Below are 25,750 nucleotides of genomic sequence, written 5' to 3' on the forward strand. Positions count from 1 at the left end.
TTTCTCAGCCAACTTTGGACCAGAGAAAACTGAGGGAAGTCCATTCCTGCCTGATCTTTGGCTACTTACCAACCTACTATCCATATGCTGGGCTCTGAAACTAGAGACTTTTTCACTCACTATTCACAGAGGAACAAACAGGAATTTGCACAAGAGGCCTAATTTTATTTTATTTTTTTTTTTTTTGGTTTTGTACTATTGTGTTCCTTCTCTGTAGGATACCTCAGAAGGAATCCCTGCTAAATGCATAGGTACCAAATAGTTTCAGGAAATCTTTCTTCTTGTCTTTATTATTCTCAACTAAACATTAGAGCTAATACAGACTTCTATATCTAGGCTTCTTTTTGTCTGTAAAATTTTAAGACACTTGGGATTTTCTTTCATTGTTATCATTCCTATATTTCCCTCTTTAAAAAAAGCAAAACAAAAACTCCACAACCCAAACTTGAGGGAAATGCATGCAACAAGAGGTCAGGACACATTAGGTAGGAAGAACAATATTCTCTGCCCAGAGACCAATGGGCCAGAAAGTCTTAGGTCCTGACCATGCTTCCTCTCCCTGGAATCTATTTCTAATGTTTAAATGGGATGGAGAATTGAAAGAGGATCCCAAATCGCACCACAAATATTTTGATGATCTATGAAAAAAAAAACCTGGCACTAAACTCAGTGGTGCCAGCAGGTCCCAGCCTTAGGTGGAGGAAATTCTCAAATGGGTTAAGTCACAAGTGTGCCTTTTTTTCTATTTTTTTTTCTATTTTTTTTTAGCATTTAATACAAGATGTTACAAACTAACAGAGAAATTGTATGCAGTGTTGCTATAAATCAAATATACAAACAAATGTAAGTTAGTTAGGAATAAATTGTGCCATCAAATGCATGTATGGAAATATAACCCACTAGCTAATGTGAAATTGGAATAATTCTCTGCAGTTAATAAAAACAACAATTTTTCAATTGAGGCTCTGGAAGTCTTGAGTCACATTTTTAAAATCCCACCCCCCCTTCCCTCCCTTTCCCCTCAATGTCTTAAAACACATGGCTTTACAACGGCTGCACAAAAAATATACACCCTCAAAGTCTGACTTTCATTTAAATACAAATGTACAAAATGTAAACTGAGACAATAGAGAAATTTACAAAACTGTTCTTTAAAAATAATAAGGACAAAATTCAGTTCTAGGTATGATGCTATTTAAATACGTGCAAGTTGTCTTATCTGTTGGGTTTCTATTGCAATGTTCTACAGAGACCAAGTGCCATCACACCAGTTGTCCAAGGGTCCCCTCCAGAAAAAGACCTGAGTGGGAATTTCTTCAGGAAAATTGGAGGTTCCATTTCCAGGGTTTGGACAGAGCCCCTCTCTGGCTTTTGGAGGGGTGGAAGCATTGGTTTAACTCAGTGATGGTGGCGGCACTTGTTGGCAGGAGCTCTGTTTCTTAAGTGGAAGGACTAGGGAGTAGCCCCATTTAAAACTCCCAGATTTGAGCTGAAACTAGCTGCTTCCAGTAGAATTTGAACGTACATGGTTGGAGTTGATGTGGTGGTTAAAATTCGCCTTGGAATTAGTAGTACTCTTAGAATTGTTCTGGTGCTAAAAGAGAGAAAAACCATTAGACCTCTTACAATGATTTACAGAGACAGACATCTTATAGTCTAAGCAAGCATGAAACTCTTTGCCCTGCTTAAACTGGAAATTAAGTATATCCCTAAACTGTCTGTAAGGCAAGGGATCCTTGTGTATTATTTAAGCTTATGGAGAGAAAGGAAGGAAGGAAAGCACAGCCTGGGATCATCTCTTCATCTCTGCCTCTTACTTGCTCTTTATTATTTTATTTTATTTTAAGTTTTTATTCATTTTATTTTTAATTTATGGAATAAAAAAATTTCCACGACATAGTATACTAAAAAAGATGATTATACATGAAACTGCCAATCTATTATGTACAACTTGCTATTCCTTTTAAATATATAATAAGGTTATCATGTAAATTTCTTTTTTTTTTCTTTCCTTCCCCTCACTATAGAGATGGCTACCATTATTCATGAATATATATATGCATGTGTATATATGTGTGTGTGGGTGTGGGTGTGTGTGAAATCATTCTATACATACTCCTATTTATCAGTTCTTTCTCTGGATGCAGATGTCTTCCTTCATATGTTCTTCATAATTAATGGGTATTGATAAGTCAAAATTATTTTTTTTGTTCAAAGTTGTTCTTAAAACAATATCGCCGTTACTGTATACAACATTCTCTTGGTTCTGTTCATTTTGTACAAGTCTATCTATGTTTTTCTAAGACCACAAGCTTTCTCTATGAAGACAAGGCTTACATAAGCAATTAACTCTAGCTCAAGTGGGCTCTTGGGGAGCTTTATAGAATCTTGATAAATTCTTGTTATGTTGTACTTGTTAAATTCACAGCCTGATCCCTATAACATACAGATTGTTCCTCTTAAGGCTCAGTGAACTTCAGGGACTCCAAGTTTTGAAGGAGTTATTTGGGCAGTGACAATATCTTTAGTGTCCAGTCTGGAATCCACTTATTTATCAGATGATTTTATTTGTGAATTTCTTCCCAGTGACGTGTAGGTCTTCTTGGGTTTTGAACATCTTGATAATAATAATAATAATAATAATAATAATAATAATAGCTAATCTTTATACAAAATACTTATTACATGCTAGGCACTATGTTAAGTACTCTACAAGTATTATCTCATTTCATCCTCATGAAAAGTATGTGCTATTATAATTTTCATTTACAGACAAAGAAATAGGCAAATACAGATTTAGTGTATTGCTCAGGGTCACACAGTCAATAAGTATATGAGACCAGATTTGAACTCTCTTAACTCCAGGTCCAGTGTTCTATGCATATACCATTTAGGATTCAGAGCTACAAGGGCCTTAGAAATACAAATGGCCCAACTGCTTCATTTTGCCAATAAGGAAACATCTGGAGAGAGAAAGCAGCTTGTCCATTGTAGTAAAGAGGAGTAAGTTGGAGAGGTGGGACTTGACCTCATCTCCTGTGATTCCAAATCCAGTATTCTTTTAATTATACCCTGACATTGTAAAGAGAAAAAAAAATAGAACTCAGCTACTGCCTTAGAAGAACTTTTCTAATCTCCTTAAAGATTTCCACTAGCTCATATTCTCCTTGGAGAAATTCTAAGGGCTATGAAGGCATCTGCATATGATCTGCATCCATCTTTTTCTTTTTCTTTTTTTTTAGTGGAGAATAGTTGAGTGATATTAGGCAGAACCCTCTGGCTTCCAGATGCTTTGAATGGGAGGACCAGGGAAAACAAGCGGGAGCTGTGTTGTCCAGGTGGTGACAACTGGAACACTTTTAGCTATTAAAGTTTGCCTTTTATTCAGAATTACTAATCAAGTGTTCATAGCATTGCAAGCAGGGCTGTATTTTGCTTGATGGAAATTTCTGTTCCCTTTTCTTTGAAAGAAGCTGCAATTTTCCCTGAGACCTTCTGAGGGCCATCTGGTTTAGGCTGATAACTGGAGCCTCCTGGGTGTTCCTTACAACTGCTTCAAGGAGAAGGGAGTACCTGCCACTCCCACAGATATGACAAACTAGCTTTTCTTGGCTCTAGGAACAGCCTAATCTGAAGAGGGAATTGAGCTGGAAGTTTGGCTTCCTTTGGTAAGCTGGGGAAGAGAGGGAGAAGAAACATGTGAGCTAGGAAGGCAGCCTTCAGAGGGGTAGTGGGAAGGGAAATTTCAAGACCTGCTGCTCCTGTCTATTCCTTTCTTCTCCCAACTCAATTCAGAATTTGGTAAATGGCCAAAAAAGAATTACATTATCACCAGATTTGGGACAAAGAAATATCAAAGGCAATGAAGCTAAGAGCTGACCATATCCATGTCCTGGATCTCTATGGCCACTCCCATGCTCCAAAACTTTTCAGGGCTCCTTTGTCCCTCAGGGAACCTGAAACAGGCTGGAGATCTCTGGGCCCTCCCTTTCCACAGCATTCTCAAAGCATTCCCTCCCCCCCAAAGAGTCTTTTCCAAAACAGCACAGCATCTGCACTCCTTGCTAGGCTAGCAAAGTTAAGCCCTTTCCTCTCTGTCCTGGAGCCTACAGCAGAGATGAGCAGAAAGGAGAGCTGAGGAGTCAGTAGGAATTGCTTGAAGGGGCAAAAGTATACAAGATAGTTTAGTGCCCCGTCATCCTCATAACAAAAATAAACCCTTCCATCTGTAAAGTACTAAGAAATGCATCATCTCATCTGAGCCCTCCAGCATCTCTAGGAAGGGTAAGTAACTCATTTTCCCACAGTACATGTGGAAGCCTCAGCTTGGAAAGGTAACATGATCTTTTTCCCATTCCTTTCTCCTCCTTTCCATTCTCACCAGCATGCAGACCCTCATTAGTACCTTCTTGGATCATTCTTAAATGGGCTCTGCTTTCACTCTGTCTCAGTGCCTCCATTATGCAGCTTCTCCAAGAATCAGCTTCCTTTTCATGTCCTGATCTAAAAGGAATCTCTTCCTTCTCAAATATTCTTAAAGCACATGGTTCTGCTCTCTCCCTCACCCTGCTTACCTTCTATCTTGATTCCTACCCACTTACACAAACTGCACACTCTCCTTACCTTGTTACACTGTAAGCTTCAGCCAGCCCGGTATTGTGGGATTTTTCAATTTGTGCCTGTTATACAACATGGTCCATGGCACATAATACTTGCTTAATCAATGTCTTTTTGAGTCGAACAAATGCTGGGACAAGACTAATTTTTCTTAGGGCCAGATCTGATTGGCCCTCAAGAACTTCCTGATTGACTAGACAGGTTCTCAAAGAAGATGCAGCCCTCTTCCTTGACTGCTTTTGGGAATGCCTCAAATCATGTGGAGCTCACCCATTCTCTTCCTTTCTTCTCCCATCTCAAATCAAAAGTTGGTAAATGGCCAAATGTGTATGTATGAACATGAATGAATCTCCTGACCCTTTGGCAGTGTGTTGCAACTGGCTCCCCATAGCAAAGGCAATGCTGTGCTATCTTTCATTTTCCTTCCTTTCATGTATCATGTGCTCCTGAACTACATGCCATTGATCTGACCTCCCCAACACTTTCCAGTCTCTGGACTTTGGCTTACACTGTTCCCTATGGCCGAATGCTTGGTTAGCCTCCTATTTTGTTTGATGAAATTCCACTTATCCTCCTACTCCTGGTCAAAACCTTGAGGGAAAAAAAATGAGATTTTTGCTCTTTCATTTTCCAAAAAGATTGCTCAACTTAGAACTGATTCATTAAAAAAAATATATATATATACTTTTTTGCATTTCTTACTTTTTAAATGTCAGCTTAGCTCCTTCCAGCCAAGAAAGCCTCCTCAGACTTGGATCAACACTTTGCCAGATCCTTTTTTATGCGTTTCCTTGTACTATGCATGTGTATTTTCCCCTTACAAGCCTATAAGCTCCATGAGGGCAAGGAAAATGCTGCATCAAAACTTTGACTCTCCCCAGACTTTGAGCATCATATTCTACACACAGAAGTTACTTGATATTTTGGCTAAGGCTGAAATTGTCTTGCTCCCTTCCCATTTTCCTCCTACCCATCCATAAAGGAAATTGATGAGAGAGCTAGGATTAGAAGTATCCGTGCAGTATCTGACCCAGCATCCTAGCACCTAAATAGGTCTCTGAATGAATGTGTTGTAGGCTACTGCCAACACAGAGGCATAAAGTGCTGGGTCAGGAAGCTGAGAGTTCAAATCTGGTGTCACTAGCGGTGTGACCCTGGGCAAGACACTTAAACCCTCTTTGCTTTAATCCACTCAAGAGGAAAATGGAAAACTACTCCAGTACCTTTGCCCAAAAAAACTCCAGAGGGGTCATAGAGAGTTAGACATGGCTGAACAAGAAAGACAAAATTAGAAACCCATTTTTGAAATTATTTTTTCTATTTATTCTGATACTGGGCTCTCTTACAGAGCCTGGAGGATGTCCTTGACACTCACTGATCAGTATGAAGTCCTCTATGCCCCCTCTCTCTGCTTCTAAACACAACAGGAACCCACATTTAGGCTGCCCTACATATGTCATCTTCTTTGAATCTCACAAAAACTCTGTGAGCCAGACAGGGTGGGCATTATTAGCAGGTACAGGAGAAAAAAAATAGTGGATGACTTGAACAAGGCCCCCAGGACTGGGCTGAGATCTTGGCTTTGTCAATCCCTGTCTGTGTCTGAACTTGGGAAAGTCCTTCAGTCTCCCTGGCTTCAGTTTTCTCATCTGTAGGTTAGACTAGATGAATTTTAAGCCTCCTTCTGGTTCTGTTAGTAAGAAGCCTGTCTTAGAGATCAGAAAACTCACTCAAAGCTACACTGTCAGAGAATGGCAAAATAGAGCCTAAACTCAGGTCTTCTCATTCCACATCAACCACATTGCTGCTTCTCTCCACAAAATGCCACCTAAACCACACAATGGAGACATACCACCACCCAAGTAGTTCTCTCTCTCTCTCTCTCTCTCTCTCTCTCTCTCTCTCTCTCTCTCTCTCCTCTCTCTCTTTCTCTCTCTCTCTCTCTCTCTCTCTCTCTCTCTCTCTCTCTCTCTCCCTCTCTCCCTCCCCCCCTCTCTCTCCTCTCTCTTTCTCTCTGTCTCTCTCTCTCTCTCTCTCTCTCTCTCTCTCTCTCTCTCTCTCTCAATCTCTCTCTCTCTCTCAATCTCTCTCTCTCTCTTCTGTGTATCTTTCTCTCTGTGTCTCTCTATCTGTGTCTCTTTGTGTCTCTCTCTTTCTGTCTTTGTCTTTCTTGCTTCTCGATCCCTGTCTTTAGACTTTCTTTCTGGCTTTATCTCTCATCTCTGTCTCTGTCTCTTGCTTCTCTTTGTGTCTTTCTGTAGCTTTCTAATTTTCTCTTTGTCTCTCTGTCTTTCTCTGTGTCTCTATCTCTCTGTCTCTTTTGTCTCTTTGTCTTTCTGTCTCTGTTTCTCTCTCCCTCCCTCCTTCTATCTCTCTCCTTGTGTCTTTATCTGTCTCTCTGTCTTTCTCTCTCTATCTCTGTATCGCAGTCTTGGTTTCTGTCTTTCTGTCTTTCATTTTAGTCTGCCTCTGTCTCTTTTTTTGACTGTCTCTGTGTGTCTGAGTGTCTCTGTCTCTGTCTCTCTCCTATTTTAACCATTATCTCAGTTAATCCTTACAACTTCTGTATGAGACTGGTGTTACAGGTTAGACCTAATTTGCAGATGAGAAAACTGAGATTCAGAAGACACAAACTGTAGCACTAAAATTTGAACTCAGCTGTTTTAATTCCAAAGCCAGGGTTCTTTTACTCTGGCATGAGAACCAAAATCTTACTCTGCCTAAGACTCAAGGGTTCCATGGTTGGTCTCAGCCTGAGGTCTCACCTGACGCTTGAAAATTCGATGTAACAAGCCTTTCTTCGGCGGTTCGGGAGGGTAGCTCCGATTCAGGTCAGGTGAAAGAGTACCGTTTGGTCCAAACACATTCAACTCCTTGAAACATTCAGTTTCTATCATCTGGGGAAATGGAGGCAAAACCAGACATGCATTATAGAAGCCACATCCTGTTACTTTCTGCAGAAAGCAGAAAGGTAGAGCAGACAAAGAAACAAGGCCCCCAGCATTTGGAAGAACAAACTCTTGTGCAGCCCAGAAACTTCATTTTTTCTCTTTTTAACTGAGAGTTAAGCAATTAAACCAGAGTTCTCAATCTTTTTTCTAAGAAATGCTACTGGCAGAACTAAGGCATCAGCAGTGAGGTATGAGGTCTTTTAATGGAGAATGGGAAGTAGCTCCAAAGTGTCTCCCCAATCTTGCTTCATGCTGATAAGGCCAAATCCTGCTGGAGGTGCAAGACAGAAAGATGGACAAGATAGGAAACTATAATTGATGTCAGTTCCTAAGAAAGATTTTAAAAGGAAATTAAAGTAGAAAAATATTATGACAAAGCCATGGGGATTTTATTATGTATCAGAAAAATTCTACCTGGAAGAAGCTCAATAAAATAGACCTGAGTTTTGAGTTAAAGGATCTGGACTCAAATCCTAATTCTTCCATTTACTATCTGTGTATGTGTATTCAATAAAGAACTTGGGCTTTCTAAGTCTCAGTTTACTCATGTGTACTAGCTTCTAAAGTCTTTTACAATCTTAAGCCTATGATCTTGATGGCAGTTTTATGAACCCTGCAATATTTATTAGCCTAAACAGGCACAAGTAGTCCAGTTTCCTAGCCTCACTCAGGCTAGGTTCAAACAATGCAATAAAGTTTTCTCACAATTCCCATCACTGAATAAAATGTTCTCACAGGACAGAAATTGGACTAGACCCATAATTGAATAGAAAGGGAACTGAATTAGATTTAGATTTGAGTCACAAGATGGAGTCAGTGTGATTCAGTCAGTTCCCACTTTATTAGACACATCTCTGAGCTATCATTGTTCATCTTATTGCACGTTCAATCTGGTACTTCCCTTGTCCTTGTCTCTGTTTTTTTTTTAAGTGGCACCCAGATTTAAATTGTTTTACAAAAAGTTAATTGTACTATATAGTTAAAATCTGGGAATAGAGGAAAAAAATCACAATATAATTTCAAATTACTTGTAAAGAATATTTATTAGCCTAAATATTTTTGTAAACTTTAGCTGGGTTCTTCCCTAATGAGATGATACTACTAAAAATAATACCATTGAAAATAACATTTTAGGATGACTAAAAATAAGAAACATTGACATTAATAGAATAGCCTTACAAAGTATTTTCATACAATAATAACAACTGGTATAATGTTTTAATATATGCAAATATCTCACAGGGATCAGATCACTTGAGTTTTACAACAGTCCCATAAGGGTGACATTATAGGCACTATTAACCTCCCTTTACTAGGAAAGAAACTGAGTCTCAGAGACATTAAGTGGATTGCTCATATTCAGTTACAGCTAATAATAATTAGAGCTGAGGTTTGAGCCTGTATATTCCTGTCTTCAAGTCCAGCACTTTCTTTACTAATCTCATTTGACCTTCACAAGTTAGGTAGTGAGATAAAATGAGATATTTGAAAAACTCTTTGCAAACTTGAAGAAAGTGCTATGTAAATGCTAGCTATTATTATTATGGATATGCTGGGCTGACTCATGTTGAGGCAGCATGATTGCTATTAATAGTAGCTTGCCTGAAGATACAAAGCTCCTCTTTCACAGATTGAAAGCCTCATGTTACTCCATGCTCTTTATGAAGTTTTAGAATACTGCCAGTTAAGGCCTTTAAAGTCACGTTTCATTTTTATAAATGACAAGGATAAATTTTGCTCAGTGCGTGTTAAGTCATTTTTCAGTCATGTCCCAATTCTCTGTGACCTCACTTGGAGTTTTGTTGGCAGATACTAGAGTGGTTTGTCATTCCCTTCTCATTCATTTTACAGATGAGGAAACTGAGGCAAACAGAGTAAAGTGACTTGCCCAGGGTCACACAGCTAGATAGTATCTGAGACCAAATTTGAACTCAGGAAGATGAGATTTCCTGATTCCAGAGTATTTTATCCACTGTACTACCTAGCTTCTGAGAGATAAATTATTTTACTTTTATTATTGTTTGGGAATGGAAGGTAAGGGAAAAGCTGAGAAAAGTCAGGAGAGTGCTACCCTTTTGGCCTCAAAGGACTTGGGATCAAATCTCAGCTCTTTCATTTCCTATATGGGCCACCTTGAGCAAATCTATTATGCTCTCTGAACCTCAGTTCATCTGTTAAAAAAAAAAAGGGTGGGGTTGAGAGACAGAGCCAAGATGATGGAATAAAGGTAAGATCTTGAACCTATGAACACTGTTGCCTGAGAAACTATTCTTCCAACAGGGAGGAAGGATGAGAAGGAGCTAAGTGTCCATGAGCAAGAAGTCATGTTTCAGGTGAAAATTAAAATGGAAATTCATCTTCTTTTTTTGGAGCTGGTTAACACCTGTGACAGAATCTAGACCTTATGGTGAAAGGTGATGCTCAAGTATATCATTAGAGATTGACCCTATCCCTTTCTAGTCCCAGTGGAATGCCTGTTTTGCAAATGTAAGAGGCCACAAGGCTCCTCTGGCACCATGTTTGCTCTGTAGATGCTGGAAACTATGGGAGTGGAAGGTAGTTTGTGAACCATAGACTTATGAGGGGAAGGGGAAGAAGGGTCAGTGCCAGGACATGCAATCCATGCTTAAAAGACCAAAAACTTCCAAGAGACTAAAGCTTCTTAAACTGAGAGTTGCAGCACATGGGGTCACATAACCGAATGGGAGGGTAGCAAAAAATTTGGCAACAGTAAAAGGTATCACATATTCTATCAAAATTTAATTCTTTATGTAAAAATAAACAAGTAGCATCTTATTAGTGTGCAAATTTGCTTTTGTCTTTAATAAATGGCAAAATTATATACATACCAAAGAATTGTTTTAAAATAATTTTTTATCATTTATTATCAATAACTAATTACTGTATATACTTATTTTATATATCTATATACCTGTGGTTGTGTAAAAATTTCTTGGGTGAAAAGAGGTGAGGAGTGGGAAAAGTTTAAGAAGCCTTGCTGTAGACTCATAATTGAAGGGACTCTGATTCAGGCTAATCTGTTCATTTCAATGGACATCACAACACCATTGGGTAGTTAGAGATTGCCCTTTCTCAAATCAAATGCCATATGGCATTCTCAGTGAAGTTAGTTAGAGATGCCCTGATTACACACAGGGATTCTGAAAAGTCCTGTTATACTCTGCTACATTGTTTCCTAGTTACACTTCCTAGAGGAAGTCACCAGTGCAAGTTGAGCTTGCTTAGAAAGTTATATAGCACATTGCAGAGTACTCTCAAAAGGAATTCATCAGACCCTATCTCAACTCTGTGATTTGCTATTTGCTAGGTAGGTGACCAAATCTACACTCTGCAGATTTGGAGCCGGAAAGAATCTTTGCTGTTATCTAATCCAACTCCCTTATTTAAAAAAAAAATGAGGATTTGGAAACTAGAGACTTAAGAACTTGCTTAAGGTCATACAGGTTAATTAATCAATAAACATTTATTAAGCACTTACTAAGTGTTGGGACAGCTAGGCGGCGCCATAGTGCACAGAGTGCTCATCCTAGAGTCAGGAAGATTCATCTTCCAGAGTTCAAATGTGGGAGCAGAAACAATTTATTATGTGCAAGTGATTTAATCCTGTTTGCCTCAGTTTTCCCATACATGAAATAAAATGGAGAAGGAAATGGAAAACCACTCCAGGATCTTTGCTAACAGGAAATTCCATGGGGATTGCAAAGAGTGGGACAGGACTGAATAATAACAACATTCTATGTAAGTGTGTATGTTGTGTATATAAGTGTGTGTGTGTGTATGTATGTTTTGGGATATTTATAGGAATTAATCTTTTTTTTTTAAAGACCCATCTTTTTCTGTGGCATCCCAGTCTGCCCAGCAGCAAAACTGCAATATTCTTCACATAATAATCCCTAGAGTATAAGGCTTGGAGAAATTGTCACCAATTTGCGGTACAGTAGAAAAGGTTTGGATGGAGACTAGTACTTTTTATGCACAACTTTAGGAGAGAAGGAAAATGGGTTCTATTTCTTCTTGGTCCCCTTTCTTTCCTTGATTTTGATTCAGTAAGACATCCTCAAACTCTGGAAGCCTGACCTTAATAGTTTTGTCCAGCAGTTGAAACTCATGGCAATTTGTCCAGCCTTCTGGTGCTCCCCACCTCTGTAAAACAGGAGTAACACCCACAATCCTCTTTTTCTTCTCTTTTCCCTCCCAAATGGACTGGATCGACAAAGCCTATGCCCTCATTCCTGCTCACCTCATTTTGCCATGGAATTGATACGGATCCTGTGGAAAACTTGGAATAGAAATCATCATCTGTGTGGTCCAAGTTGACACCTTTCACCGTGGAGAACTGCTCGATATCCAACACATCCTTACAATACACAGCCCGGGGCTGTGGCCCAGAGAGAGACAGAAGGGAAGGGGTTAATCTTAATACCCATTGATGAGGCCCAGGCTGGATCCAGACCCCAGTAAAAAGCTGTTGCTTTAGTCTAGTCTGCTCCATCTTTGATATGCACTTAGAATTACAAAGCCACAGACTCTTAGAACTGGAAAACGACTCTGAGAAGTCCTTTAGTCTAACCTATCACTTAGAGCTGGTAGATATGTTTTCCTTCCTCAGAACTCTTAGCACTGGGCTTTGTAACAGGAACACAGACAGGATCTTTGAGGCCATTTGTCCAACTGCTCCATTTAATGAAAAAAAAAAAAACTGAGAGCCAGCAAGACTAAAGGTGCTGCTGAAAGCAGGATATAAACAGAGGGCTCTGAACCATGCTCTCCTTCCACTCTCCAGCCCCAGAATCACCTCCTTCCAATTGCTGGCTTCTACTGCTATTTGTGTATGTCTTGTTTCCCCTGTTAGACTTGGTTCTTTGAGTGAACAGAGGGATGAGACCCAGAGACGCTATGTCCCACAGGCGAACCAAGCTTTCTGACTTCTGCTATGCTGCTTCTTCCATGCTACCAGAGTGAGCTCCATAAACATTTATTGTAGGAATAATCTTTGAGAGGAGCAAAGACATATTCCATCAACCTTGGTCTAAAAGTGACTCTAGGAAAGCTGACCGAGAGGGGAAAGTTACTTACATCCGGTATAAAGGGAGGGTCCAACATCCCTGCTTCCAATCGCTTGAAATTCATGTTCCTGAAAAATGGGTGTCCCTTCACTTCCATAGCACCCTCCTCTCTGCAGCCCAGCCTCTGCTTTGCATCTTTGGCTAGTAGCTGTAATGAATAAGAGGAAAGCAGTGAAGCATTCTGGACCAGGAAGGAAGGAAGACACATACAGAAGACTTAAGGCATAAAGAGCCTCAGAAAGAAATCCCACCAGTTCTCCCCACACAATCACAGGCAGGGGATTCTCCTGTTTGTTTGGTTTTTACAGATGAGGAAACTGAGCATTAAGAGATAAAGTGACTTTTCCATAGTTATACTGCTGGTTAAGTGACAAAAGCTGGATCTTGAACACATCCTGTGCAAAGATTTCTTGCTCTAGGACCCCCCTTCTTTTTATTCAGTTATTTGAGTCATGTCTAACTATTCTTGACCCCATTTGCAGTTTTCTTGGTAATAATACTAGAGTGGTTTTCCATTTTCTTCTCCAGCCATTTCCATTCTTCACCTCCTCTCAGAAGAAAACTGAGGTTAATAGGATTAAGTAACTTTCCCAGGATCTCACAGCTAGTAAGTGTCTGAAGTCAGATTCGAATTTCTGACCAGGCCTGATATTCTATCTACTATGACATCTGGCTGTCCTGAAACACTTCCCCAAATTACCACTACAACAAAAGAAATAATCCCAAATCTCTGAAGTTCTAGAATACTAATAGTTTATATCATTCATTTAGTACTTAGACCAACATTTCTGGTATTGTTTGGAGACAGCTAATTGGCTCAGTGGATAGAGTGCTCTCTGGGCCTGGATCAGGAAGAGCTAAAGTACAATCCAGCCTCAGACAGGCAGTGGCTGTGTGATCCTAGGCAAGTCATTTAATCTTTGTTTACTTTAATCCACTGAAGGGGAAATGACAAACCACTCTAATGGCTTTGCCAAGAAAATCCCATACAGGGTCATGAAGAGTTGGATATGATTAAATGTCTGAACTACAACAACAAACTAGATGTCCTAGGATCCTTACCTGAGTATTATGAAGATAAGGAGGATGAATCTTAAGCATTCATTCACCAAACATTTATTTAAGTACTTACTGTGGATAAGACATTGGGCTATTTTTGGATCTTCCATAGTACCTGTAGTAATAATTAATTTTACTTCTTCTCTCTCTCCCTTTCCTTCCTTCTCCTCTCCTTCTTCCTCCTTCCCTTCCTCCCTCCCCCTTTCTCTCTCTCCCCTCCACATTAGCAAAAAAGATCCAGACTGGGGTAATTATCTCAATTATGTTGGAGCAAAGGGAATACAAGGAGGAAAAGTATGAAAGGAAATTAGCAAAATAAGCTGTATATAGTCAGATTGTAGGGGACCTTAAATATCAGGATAAAAAATTCAAACTTAATTCTATAGGAAATGAGAGGCAATGAATTCATTTGAGCAGGAGAGATCCATGATCAAAGGATCACTGGACATTAGAAAAGTTGGTTTGGCAGGAGTATTGAAAAAAGATTGTGAAGGGAAGAGACTGTTAGTAGGTAAACTGGTTAGGAGACTACTAAAAGTTTCCATGTGAGAGTTAATGAGAATTTATACTAGATTGGTGCCAATTATAAAAAGATAGAAGACTTAATCAAGAGATTGCTTGGCTAGGATTTGGCAACTAACACTTAGCCTAATGTGGGGTGAGATGGGTATAGGAACTAGTAAAAAAGGCATAGAGGGAATGGGAGGGTGGGAGAACTAGGAAAGTGCACTATTCAGGAGTGTGCTGCAGCCGGCTCTAACTCACCCAGAAGTCCATCATTAAATTTCCAGTGTGAGCATTTACATCTCAGAAATTGGCAAACTGCAAGTCAGAGCTTGATTTATTGTTTTGCTGATTATCAAGCCATAATAAAGTGATAGAGAAAAATGTTATTAATGCAAATTAAGCTTAGAAATGTGTCCTGTGTGCACTATGGGCAAAAGCAGGGTGAATGGAGAATTTGGAGGAAGAAAGGCTATATTAAAGACTGGAAAAAAAGGCTGTTGGGTAGGGTGGTCTTCAAAAAGCTCTTTTAGTTAAGTGGTGGGATGACCATTCAGACTTCATTGAATTGAGGTGAATGTAGATGAGTGAAAGGAGGCCCGGAATTCAAACAACTTTTGCAGAAAGTTTGGCTGTGAAGGGGAGGGGAAAGAAAGCAGCTGAATTCACTTTAAAAAAAAAAAAAACATTCCCTAAGAATCCACTATGTGCAAGGTACTATGAAACATTCTGTGTTTACATGGAGTTTAGGTGATTGTGGAGGGGATTCAGCAGATGTACGAGCAAGAAAATACCTGAAAAATTTGAGGGAGAAGGAGAGGGAGAGGGAGAAAGAGCATATGAAAAATGGAAAATGGGTAGAGGCAAGAAGACGGGGCAAAGCTTAGTGGACAACATAATATATGAGCTGAAAGAATTTAAGGGTTTTAAGGATGCAGCATGGGGGAAAATGAGGTGAGAAATGGAATGTTAAATTCAGGAACAGCTAAAAAAAAATCCATATTGGATGGAGCTTAGGATGCATAAAAGGGGCCAAGGGGAAAGTGCAAAGATATGTTGAAGTCAGACTGTAGAGGCAAGTGGAAGAGAACCTCTGAAATATTTTGAACAGGGTAATTACATGGATGAAATTCTTAGGATAAAACAAATTTAGTTTTTTTTTAAAGGCCTGAGGACTCATAAAAATGTTTATAGGTGGAAGGAAAAGATTAAGTAGAGAAGGAAAGGATGATGATGCATGAATTGGGATTTTGGGATTAATACTGTAGCAAGGACCAGGAGAAGGTAGGAAGAAATGGACACAAACAGAATGATTAGCCTTACTCTGGAGTAGGAATGCCTTTTCCTCTGAGAAAAGAGGAGAGGAAAGATTAGGTGGTAATGTTAAAAAGATCTGAGAAACAGAAGAAGAGAATTTAGGGGGATCTCACTAATGGCCTCAATCTCCTAAATCAATAAAGAAACCTATAATCTGTAAGTATGGTGGAACAGACTGTGGCTGGGGCTTAAGGAGATGGGAAAGGCTTTGAAACCGTTGCTGTGGGAAATAAAAGAGACAGAACTATCAGTTTTGAAAATCATGAATAAAAAAATATAATCATTATTCCCTCCCACTTAAAACTTTTATTACCTTGACAGTCGCTTTCAATAGCTTTTCTGACTTGATGCTTTCTTAATCAAAATGACATGAGCCTAAACCTATGCCTAATCCACAGTGTATCAGAGATTCAGCTCCTCTGTAGAATAATAAAGGATTTCTTTGATGATAACAATAACAATAATGATAATAATATAAATTTATATAGCACTTTGCACCACTTTATCTCATTTAATCTTATAATAATCTTGGAAGATGAGTGCTATTATTATCACAATTGCATGGATGAAGAAACTGAGGCAAATTTCCAATGATCTAGTGATGAAAAGAGCCATCTATCCCCAAAGAGAGGACTGTGGGAACTGAGTGTGGATCACAACATAGCATTCATTCTTTTTGTTGTTGTTTGCTTGCATTTTGTTTTCTTTCTCATTTTCTCCTTTTTTGATTTGCTTCTTATTGTGCAGCATAATTGTGTAAATATGTATACATATATTGGATTTAACATATACATATATATATATATATATATATATTTTTTATTTGCTGAGGCAATTAGGGCTAAGTGAGTTGCCTAGGTCACACAGCGAGAAAGTATTAAGCTTCTAAGGCCAGATTTGAACTCACATCCTTCTGACTTCAGGGGCAGTGCTCTATCCTTTAAGCAATCTAGCTGCCTCAACATAAATATTTTTAACATGTTTAACATATATTGAATTACTTGCTACTAAGGGAGGGAGTGGGAAAAAAGGGTAAAAATTTGGAACACAAGGTTTTGCAAGGGTCAATGTTGAAAAATCATCCATTCTTATGTTTTGAAAATAAAAAGAATTAAAAACAAAGAAACTGAGGCAAATAGAGGTCAAATGACTTACCCAGAGTCATACTTAGTAAGTGTTTTGGGCAAATTTTGAACGCAGATCTTCCTGACTCCATACTCAACACTCTAACCACTGTACCATCTGCCTTATTTGATGAGGTCAGATAAATACATTTAGTGAAAGCCCATGCCTTTCCAACAAAACTCACTGTTAGTTTGGTCCATCTTTCCTTTCTGTTGATTTAGATGAACTGACAATTTTTTCATTAAGACAGATCAGAGAAGAAAAACAGGGGAGGGGGCTATGCTGATCCACAAGGGATGCTCAGCAATTTGAGGAGAGAAGAAGCTTCTTAGTAAAATCTCTTCTTTCCAAAGTCTTGTTTTTTAGCTCCAAACTCCAGCTCTTTTTTCAGTGGAAGATTTAGCCGCGTTTCATGTTCACACAGGCCTCAGGAACCCAAACAAAGCCCCCCAAGAGGAGAGGAAGGAACAGAGGTTTGTTTTCCAGACGATGAGGGTGACGACTCAGATCCTATGGAGAAGTGAGGGTAGCAGCAGCCACTGAGAGCAGCCCATGATGCTTATTGCCTTCTGCTTCCCAAGAGTCCATAGTAGCCACCAGGGGGAGGCAGAAGACAGCTATGTTGCAGGTGCTCAGGGTTAGTGAACAGTTGTGCATCACACATCAGGCCCAGGGCTCCTGGGTCCACTTGTTGGGCCAGGGGACACTAAATAAACACGGATACCTCTGGGATTTGTCTAATGCGTGAGGGAAAAGACAGAGCCACGAGAGGAGCGGTGTTTTCAGAGTGGTTCTTGGCCAGATCTCAGAAACCAGACCTTGTCACCTAGAAACCTATAGAACTTCACAAGAGCCCTCAGAGATCACCCAGAGCCCCAGGGTTAGCACTGATTAAGAAAAAACTTAGCCGCAAGTCAACAGATGCCCAAGTCGCTCTGGGGCCAAGAGGAGTGAATGGCCGTCTGAGCAGTGTGACCTGACATGCCCTGAGCTACCACAAAACTCCCAGGCAGTGACTCAGGAGATCACTCAAGAAGGAGAAAGGAGGGGGCTTCTCCCATCGAATGTTAAAACTTCCTGAGACTTTGCTCTTCTCTCCCCCCCTCTTCCTCCCTCTCTCTCTCTCTAACTCTGTGGGTGTCTCTCTGTATCTCTCTCTTCCTTCTCTTTCCCTCTCTCCCTCCCCCTCTCTCTGTCTTTCCTCTCTCTGTGTCTCTGTGTCTCTCACTCTCTTTCTTTATCTCTCTGTCTGTCACTTGCTCTCTCTGTCTCTCTCCTCTGTCTCTCCCTCACTCCCTTTCCCTCTCTGCCTGCCTCTGTCTTTCAGTCTATCCACCCACCCATCCATCCATCCATCCATCCATCTCATCAACAAGTCAATTTATTTTTTTAAACATGTTTTATCCCAGTTTCATTTGGATATAAAGCAGGGGTTAGGGAACCATATAGGGTGATTCAACCTGTTAGGGAGTATCTTAAATGAAAACATCCCTTTTTCATCACCTTATAGAAGTCCCCTGAATCCCTCCCACTGGTCTCCTTAGAAAGGCTTTCTTAAACAAATAAAGTTTGGTTTTAGTTTGGTTTTCCACCCTGAATTAACACTAATTTCAAAGGAGCCCAGATTAGCAAACATTCGTTTATCTGTTTAACCTGATTGGAGAACAAGATAGAGATCGGGATGAGGGAGGTGCAAGTTTTAATAGAGAAGAAGTCAGGAGGGTGACATTCAATTTAAAAGCTTACTAGTACATACTACGTGTAAAGAAGGAATTAGGAATAGGAAATTTAGGTAAAACAGAACTTAGATGCTGTTGTCTGAGTGGTGATGCTACAGCAAGGGGCAGCCAGGGGGCAGTATGAGGACACTGGGAATTTGAGTAGATGGGTGCTAAAAGCACAGAAAACTCTCCCTCTCTGGGAGCTGGGGATGATGCCATTTTACCTTACTTAAAGGCAAAAGGAAAGAATCAGATGATCTCTGGAGGCCTCTTCTCATCCCCTGGCCACTGATCCCAAGAAAACAGGGATGAGATTCTTATCTTCAACAGGTGTTGGAAAGCAAACAAAAACCTCTCTGAACTGAGAATGTGGGGAGTGAGGAGTAGCAAGGAGAGCTTCTGTCTAGCTTTGGGACCCACATGCGATGCCATGAATCCAGAGAACTCTCTGAAGAAAGGTGAATGAGAATGAATGATCAAAGAAAGAATCCTGGCGGAGACAGGAGTGACAGAAAAGTTATGTTGTTCTAATGTTGAAATTCACTTCAATGTAAACTGTTTCTAAGCAAGTTTTATTAGTCATTATTGTTCTTTTTAAAGTTTATAATAAATCATTAAAATAAATAGTTGATACAATTGTTTTAAAGGAAATCTGGTTTTGATTACTCACATAAATAGATGGGTCATGCTGCTTTTTACATCTTTGAAGTTCTGAGCTCTAATTGAGAAGTACAATTGCTGTATGGAGGGGTTATGACCCAGTGAAGGGAAGGATGCTTTTTTTTGGATGAAGTAATTTACAAATTCTCTTAAGATCACCACCTTTAGACTCAATCATCATTGAAAACCAAAATTTCTGACCCATTATGGACTTCATCCAAATATCATCTGGGACCCAGTCTAGCTTGTGCTTTAAATAGATTGGCAGCTTCTTTTAATTATCAAATGTTTAGGATGGATTCTACATCTCTCTGAGTTGCATATAAAGCACTATAGAAATATAAGTTATGATTCTTTGGCAATCAGCCAAAAAGTGAGATGTGTGGGGAGTTTGATGGTTCAGAACCTAAACTTACAACAGTGGCTGATTCCATCTATCCTCTGGTACATCAAGCAAGAGTAACATTAGCCTTAACACAGTGCCTGGCACATAGTATGAATTTAATAAATATTTATCATTTAACATAAATTGGAGTCACTAAAGGTAGAATATCCATTTTTAAATCTCCCAAGATTAAGCCAATATAGTTGTGAATAACATAAAGCAACAATGTGTGGGGTTCTTTTCATGAGATAATATTTTGGTTTTCTTAATTGTACATTTGAGGATATAAAAAACTCCCAAATCGTTTTTATAGATGGTCAAAGGAAAAAAATCAGTCAATTGCATCTTCAACGATGACTTCAAAAGGAACTTAATGGAAGGGGTCTTCTAAAAACCTGGGTTCTGACTGAATCAGCTCCACTGACTGGGAGAAGTCATTCATGCTGAATTTTGCCCACCCTTCCCTCCCTATTGCTGACAAATGAGGAAGAGGGGTCTAGGGATTACATCAGCACAGACAACTCCTTAACATGGGAATCACCTCCACTGAATGCAAGTTAGCACCTTTCTAACTTGTAGACTTAGAAGTTGACTAGGACACATGATTAAGCTCAGTTATACTCTTGATCTGTGTCAAGGGCGTAACATGAATCTTCCTGACTCAGTCCAATATAGTATCCTGCTTTTCTCATCAGGAATAGTGGACCTGGAGGGCCACATAATCGAGCTCCTTGTCCATTAAAGATTTACATTGCTTTGATTTCCCCTAAGCTCTGATGAAGCCATTGAGTAACTGCAAATAATATTTGCCAACCTTATCTTACAACACTTATCAGGTGGCAATGTTGTATTAGATGTCTTGTAAATCAAAATAATGTATTGGTGACTATAAGGTATTAAAGGAACCAAAGGGAAGGCCTCCAAAATACTGTATAGATCTTTTATCAAAAGACATAAAAAGATAAGGATGAGCAGAAATAGTGGGATTATGATCTGTGTTGCAGGAGTACACTCCCTGATGAGGAGTCAGAAAAAGAAATCGTTACTCTCTCTGGATGGATGTTAGAACAAAGCTGTTAGTCGGGTGACTAAGTCTTTTAGATGAGTCTTAAGTTTCCTGATTTACTCAGGATTTCCACTTGCTTTAGATTTCAGAGTGACTGCCACCACCAGAAAGCTCTCTCCTCCCTCCCTCCCCTCATCCCACTTCCATGTGATTTCAGAGAGAAAGGCTGCCAGATATATTAAAGGAGACATCTTCTGCCCTCAATTTTCCTGCCCAGTTCCCACTAAAGGATCCGGTAGGCTCATTCCTGATTTGAACCTATGGTGGATTGTCATCTGGGATATCCATCAAAAGAAATAATATCAGTTCGGGTATAATAATTACATCTTGTCATCTGCTCTCCTCCCCCAAAAGAAAGTATCATTGGTAGATCAGAAGCTCTTACAGCCCACTCTCATGGTCTCGGTAAGCTGTAGCATAGGTGTAGTAATATCTCCAGGAAAAAAAAGGGTGTAATAGAAGAACAAAGGGGTTAGTGAGTCTGCCTCCTGAAAAATCCAGATGGAATTCTTAGCAAGAAATATTGGGAGTGCCCAGCTTTCTCTTCTCTTTGCAAAACTTAAAGCACTAAAGAAATGTTATTTATACTTAACAATTATTTCTAAGCTTATGGACAATTAAAGCAAATAATTAATTCTGAGTAAATTTTCATCTTCAAAAAGAGGACAGTGGCTTTTTCTATAATTGTAGAAATTAGATGTGGGAAGGGATTTCCAATAAGTCATCTGCTTCATCAGGCTCCTGCGTTCACTCAGACAATTATATAATAAATAATGTGATGAAAACATAATAGTTGATATTTATATGGTGTTTAAAGTTTGTGAAGAACCTTTCATGTTTTTCTTATTTCATAACCAGTCAATAAAAGTAGCATTAGAAATATTGTTGTCCCTATCTTAGAGATGTTGATGAGACAACTGAGATCAGAGAGGTTCTTCTCCATCATGCTAAACAAGAGGCACTGTGTGTCCCTTCCTTGAAAGCTCACCCCATTTAAAGCACCAAGCTTTAGGTCCTGCCTGATTTACAACCTTTCCTGGAGATTAGGTTTGTGATTACAAGGCCAACTAGAATAGCTCACATTCATATAGCTTGATTAACATCGAAGGTTTCTGTTTTTCTCCATTATGATCACAGATTTAGAGATGGAGCTGCCCCCCTCATGTTACAAATAAAAAAACCTGACACCCAGAGTGACAAAGGTACCACTAGTGGCAGAGGAAGGATTTGACCACATTTCTTGTGACTCCCAAGCCAGTATATTTTTCCACTGAACCACTGGTTCTCTCTCATCCTCTAGGACAAGTCCTCCTCTTTGTGTGTATCTTTGTCTATGCTTGTATGTCTGAATGTGTCAGCTTAAAAAAAAATCTTCTACCACTCTATTCTTGGTCTCCAAAACAGTTCTAGGGATCACTTTTAATTGTGAAAAGTGACCATTTTCTCCAGGGGTAATTGACATTAGTGGGATATAAGGGGTTACTACTGAATGAACCCATTGAATTAAGTTTTCCAGTTCTTGCATCTGAGACTTTCAAAAGATTTCCCTATCCAGACCCTCAAACTTAATTTTGATTATGGGTTAAAACTTGGACTGAAGACAACTAGATGGCGCAGTAGATAAGAGCCCTGGGTCCAGAGTCAAGAAGACCCGAATTTAAATCCAGCTTCAAGGCATTTATTAACTTTGGCCATCCATCTGTCAGCTTCGGTTTCCTCAACTGTAAAATAATATAATAGCACCTATTTTCCAGGGTTGTTGTGAAGACCAAATGAGATAATATTTATGAGCACTTAGCACAGGGTGGGGAACATAATAAGTGCTTAAAAAATTCTCATTCCCTTTTTTTTTTTTCCCCAAACCCTACCCCTTGCCCTTTCCTGCTTAAGATGCATTTCCTTAATGATGACAGCAAATACATTTCACTGTGAATGTGTGACTATGGGTGTCCACAGGTGTTTATATTATTTCTAACTTAGTTCTGAGAGAGCTCAGGATTTACAATAATCTGCTGCCAATACACATGAAGGCTTGGGAATCTTCTGAAATTTGTGATAGAAGAGTCACAGCATGAACTGATACCTTATTTCCTATTAACTCATGTGGCAACAAGAAGCTCTAAATTAGCTGCTGAGCTAGAATTCATACCAAAGACAAAATCAGAAAATGTATTGCTTTTTTCCATAGTACTGAGTGAAGCAAAAACTACTGTAAGTCTCTAGGCTGGGGGAGAGGCAGTATTAGCAGAAGCAGCAGCAGAAACAGCAGCAGTTTGCTGACTGCTGGCTGTTCTCCCCAGACAGCCCCTATGTGGTCATTAATGCATGATATCTGTTTCCTCTCTTCCTTTGTGTTCATTCTTTCCTGATCTGAGGTAGAGGAGAATCAGAGATGGAACAGGCCAGGTTTGACCTAATGAACTGTACAAAGTCAGAACAGACATCAGACATCCAGCATGGAGTCCATAGCAGAGCTTCTCCCCTTTTAGAACTCTGAGAGGGGGAAAGGGGAGGAGAAAAAGTAGTTTCACTCTGGAGATATGACTAGGCTTGGGAGTACAAGTCCCATTAATAGGATTATATTTCTATTGTCCACTCAGATAATTTGTCTAAACTGCTTGTGAATGAATGAATATTTATATTTCACAATTATGCAAATTCTATATTCCTGACAGTCCAGATCTTTCAAGAAAACATTTGTAATCCAGGTCTCAAGAAAGTAAATGATGAGTATGTCAGAAAGCAGAGCCATCAATAGGATCTTCTTCATCAGCTCACCTACAGAGGCAAGCCTCTAATAGGAAGTTCTTGCCATTCACTTATCTATTCATTTAATAAATATCTATTTAGTGACTATTTTGTGTATCAGATGCTAGGGGTATTATACACTTTGCATGAAGGATAATCCAAGCAATGAAGATTTTAAAAATTGACTTTGATAATCTTTCTTTTCTTAGCTTTACCTGAATCCATCAACTTTATCTGATTATGTTTCCCTCAGACTAACTTTAAACTGAAGATTCCTCATTGAACAATATACTAAGAGAGAGTGGCCCGAAGGTCTGTTGGTCGACAGTATGAAAGAGGCTAAACTGGAACAGAAGTCTATTATAGAGTGTCCCCAAAGTGGATAGGTATACAAAAGGCCAATAATTTCAAAAACCGGAATATTAAAAGTTTCTTAGCCACGGATGCTGTTACCACTCTCTGGTGAGGATTTGACGGATGCTCCAATGTCACATAAAGAAGAAAGGCTGCAGAAAAGTAGGAATGGTAATGGAAAGGACTTGGACTGTCTAGGCTAGGTAGTGATCAGAATGGTAAGGGAGTGGAGGCAAGATTTAAGGAGGATGTAAGGAGTTGGAGGTCAGAAATAGGTGAGAGTTCAAAATTCCATTCAGTCTAAGCAAAAGAACAAAGAACACACCATTATCTGTGGTTAGGAATGGGTAAGAACAGGTTGCATCCAGGTGGTCAACACAAATGATCAAGGAGCAACCAATTATGAATTGTCACAAAAAGAAGCTAAGAAATCAGGGGAATTTCAGAAAATCAAGCTGCAACACCAGCAATCAGTAATGTAAACTTAATTCTGAGGCCCCTCCTAGAAATCCCACCATTAAAGGAAGTGTTGTGGAGGTTTAGGAGGCTGCAGGTGTGAGGAGAGAAGAAATTACAACTCAATAGAGACCGAAAGCTGTATAAGTGCTTGGATGGACAGGAATGAAGGGAAAGAGCTTTCACATAGCATCTGTAGAGGACTTAGGAAGGGAGATGAGAGGAAGGTTCTGACAGCTTCTTCTTAGTATGGAACAATTGAATGCCATTCCCTTCGAATGACCACTTAGTTTGACCCACTACACTAATTTCCCAGCTGTGATCAGTGATTACATGATTGGTTGGGGTCCAGCAATTATGAACTATGCATTTTCCTCTCACTCTTCTTTATTTTTGCTTTACAGCATGAACACACTAGTCACAATACCTTATTTTCAGGCCTTTATATAAGGATAAATAAATACCTTAAGAATCTCTTACTGAATTCTCAAGTCTATATAAGGGAAAACTTAACAATGAGAGTTAAGAGTAACTGAGGAGATGAAAGGAATAATAATAATTATTATTATAATAAATAACAATTATAGGTATAAGGACAGGATCTCTGACTTCACTGACAAAGAAAATTTCTGGATGAGAAAACTTTCTCTAGTAGCATAGGTAAACATCTTTTCTGCAACTTAAAATCTTAGTGAACCTCTTAGAACACTGAGGGATTAGTCACTTACTTAAGGTCACCTAACTAATATATATCAAGATAGAGCGTGAAGCCAAGTTTTCCTGATTTTGAGGCTAGCTCTCTTCATTACACCACAGTTGTATCTTCATCATCACCATCATAAGCAGCAACTTGCATAAGTTACTTTAAATTTGTAAATCTCTCTCTCTAGATATATATATATTTAATAATGTATCTCTCTACAGTTAATCTTTATTTATAAAATACAGACAAGTTCTGGTTTTCAACTATTTCCTCTTACAGTGCATGACCTGACAACCCAGGCTTGTAAGAGAAAATATTGATGCAGGGACTGGATAGCCATTTATTAGGGATGTCGGCAAGGTCATTTCTGTGTGAGATGATCTGTGGCATCCTTTTCCATCTTGCGATTATATAATCTCATTAAACAAAAGCCTAATACTTAAATAAAATCAACCCAGATGGTTGCTTCTTTATAAACCTTTTAAAACCTAGAAGATCTGGAGGAGATGATCAATGCCAGGTACTAGCAAGAGAACCTTATTCTGGTCCCTTTATTTCACTGAGCTGTGGACTCAATGTCCTCATCTATAAAATGGGGTGGGGGTGAGGGCAAGATTCCGAAACTAAAAGGATTCTGCACTAGTTTAGACATTTTAGGAGTTGATGAAGGAAATTCAAAATTCTCCTTCTAAGTTCTCTCAGAATTTGGGGAAATTAGAATAAAAAGAATGAAAAAAAGGCAAGGGGCCCATTAAAAGATTTCAGCTTTTTCAACGTCATTCCTCTCCAGGTGCAGGCAGTGTGGAGGGAAAGGAAGTCCTCTAAGGCAACACAAACAGGACTCGGGGCTCTGGCCCTTCCTGCCTCCATGTGGCCCCAGTTAGAGAGCTGCCTGCTGTGGCCAGCTGCCAGCACAGCTGTTCCTGTCACTAGAAAGAGGAAGGCCCAGAGCCGGGCAGCAATGTAAAAATCCCAGGGAGCCGGAGAGCCAGGCGTG

At 39.4% G+C, this 25,750-nt stretch overlaps 1 protein-coding gene across 3 annotated transcripts in view; it reads right to left on the minus strand.

The window, feature by feature from the left end:
- Nucleotides 1-1,131: 1,131 nt before the first annotated feature.
- GRK5 (G protein-coupled receptor kinase 5) overlaps nucleotides 1,132-25,750 on the minus strand; it is a 309,334-nt gene continuing 284,715 nt past the window's right edge. For all 3 annotated transcript variants that reach the window (XM_074286872.1, XM_074286871.1, XM_074286873.1), the window contains exons 13-16: nucleotides 12,666-12,803; nucleotides 11,830-11,967; nucleotides 7,383-7,514; nucleotides 1,132-1,594 (exon numbers count right to left, since the gene is read on the minus strand). In XM_074286872.1, coding sequence (XP_074142973.1) covers nucleotides 1,496-1,594; nucleotides 7,383-7,514; nucleotides 11,830-11,967; nucleotides 12,666-12,803 — 507 coding nt within the window. In that variant the 3' untranslated portion in view covers nucleotides 1,132-1,495. The remainder of the gene's footprint in view (nucleotides 1,595-7,382; nucleotides 7,515-11,829; nucleotides 11,968-12,665; nucleotides 12,804-25,750) is intronic.

Source organism: Sminthopsis crassicaudata, chromosome 2 (genome assembly GCF_048593235.1).
Source record: "Sminthopsis crassicaudata isolate SCR6 chromosome 2, ASM4859323v1, whole genome shotgun sequence".
Taxonomy (NCBI): Eukaryota; Metazoa; Chordata; class Mammalia; order Dasyuromorphia; family Dasyuridae; genus Sminthopsis; species Sminthopsis crassicaudata.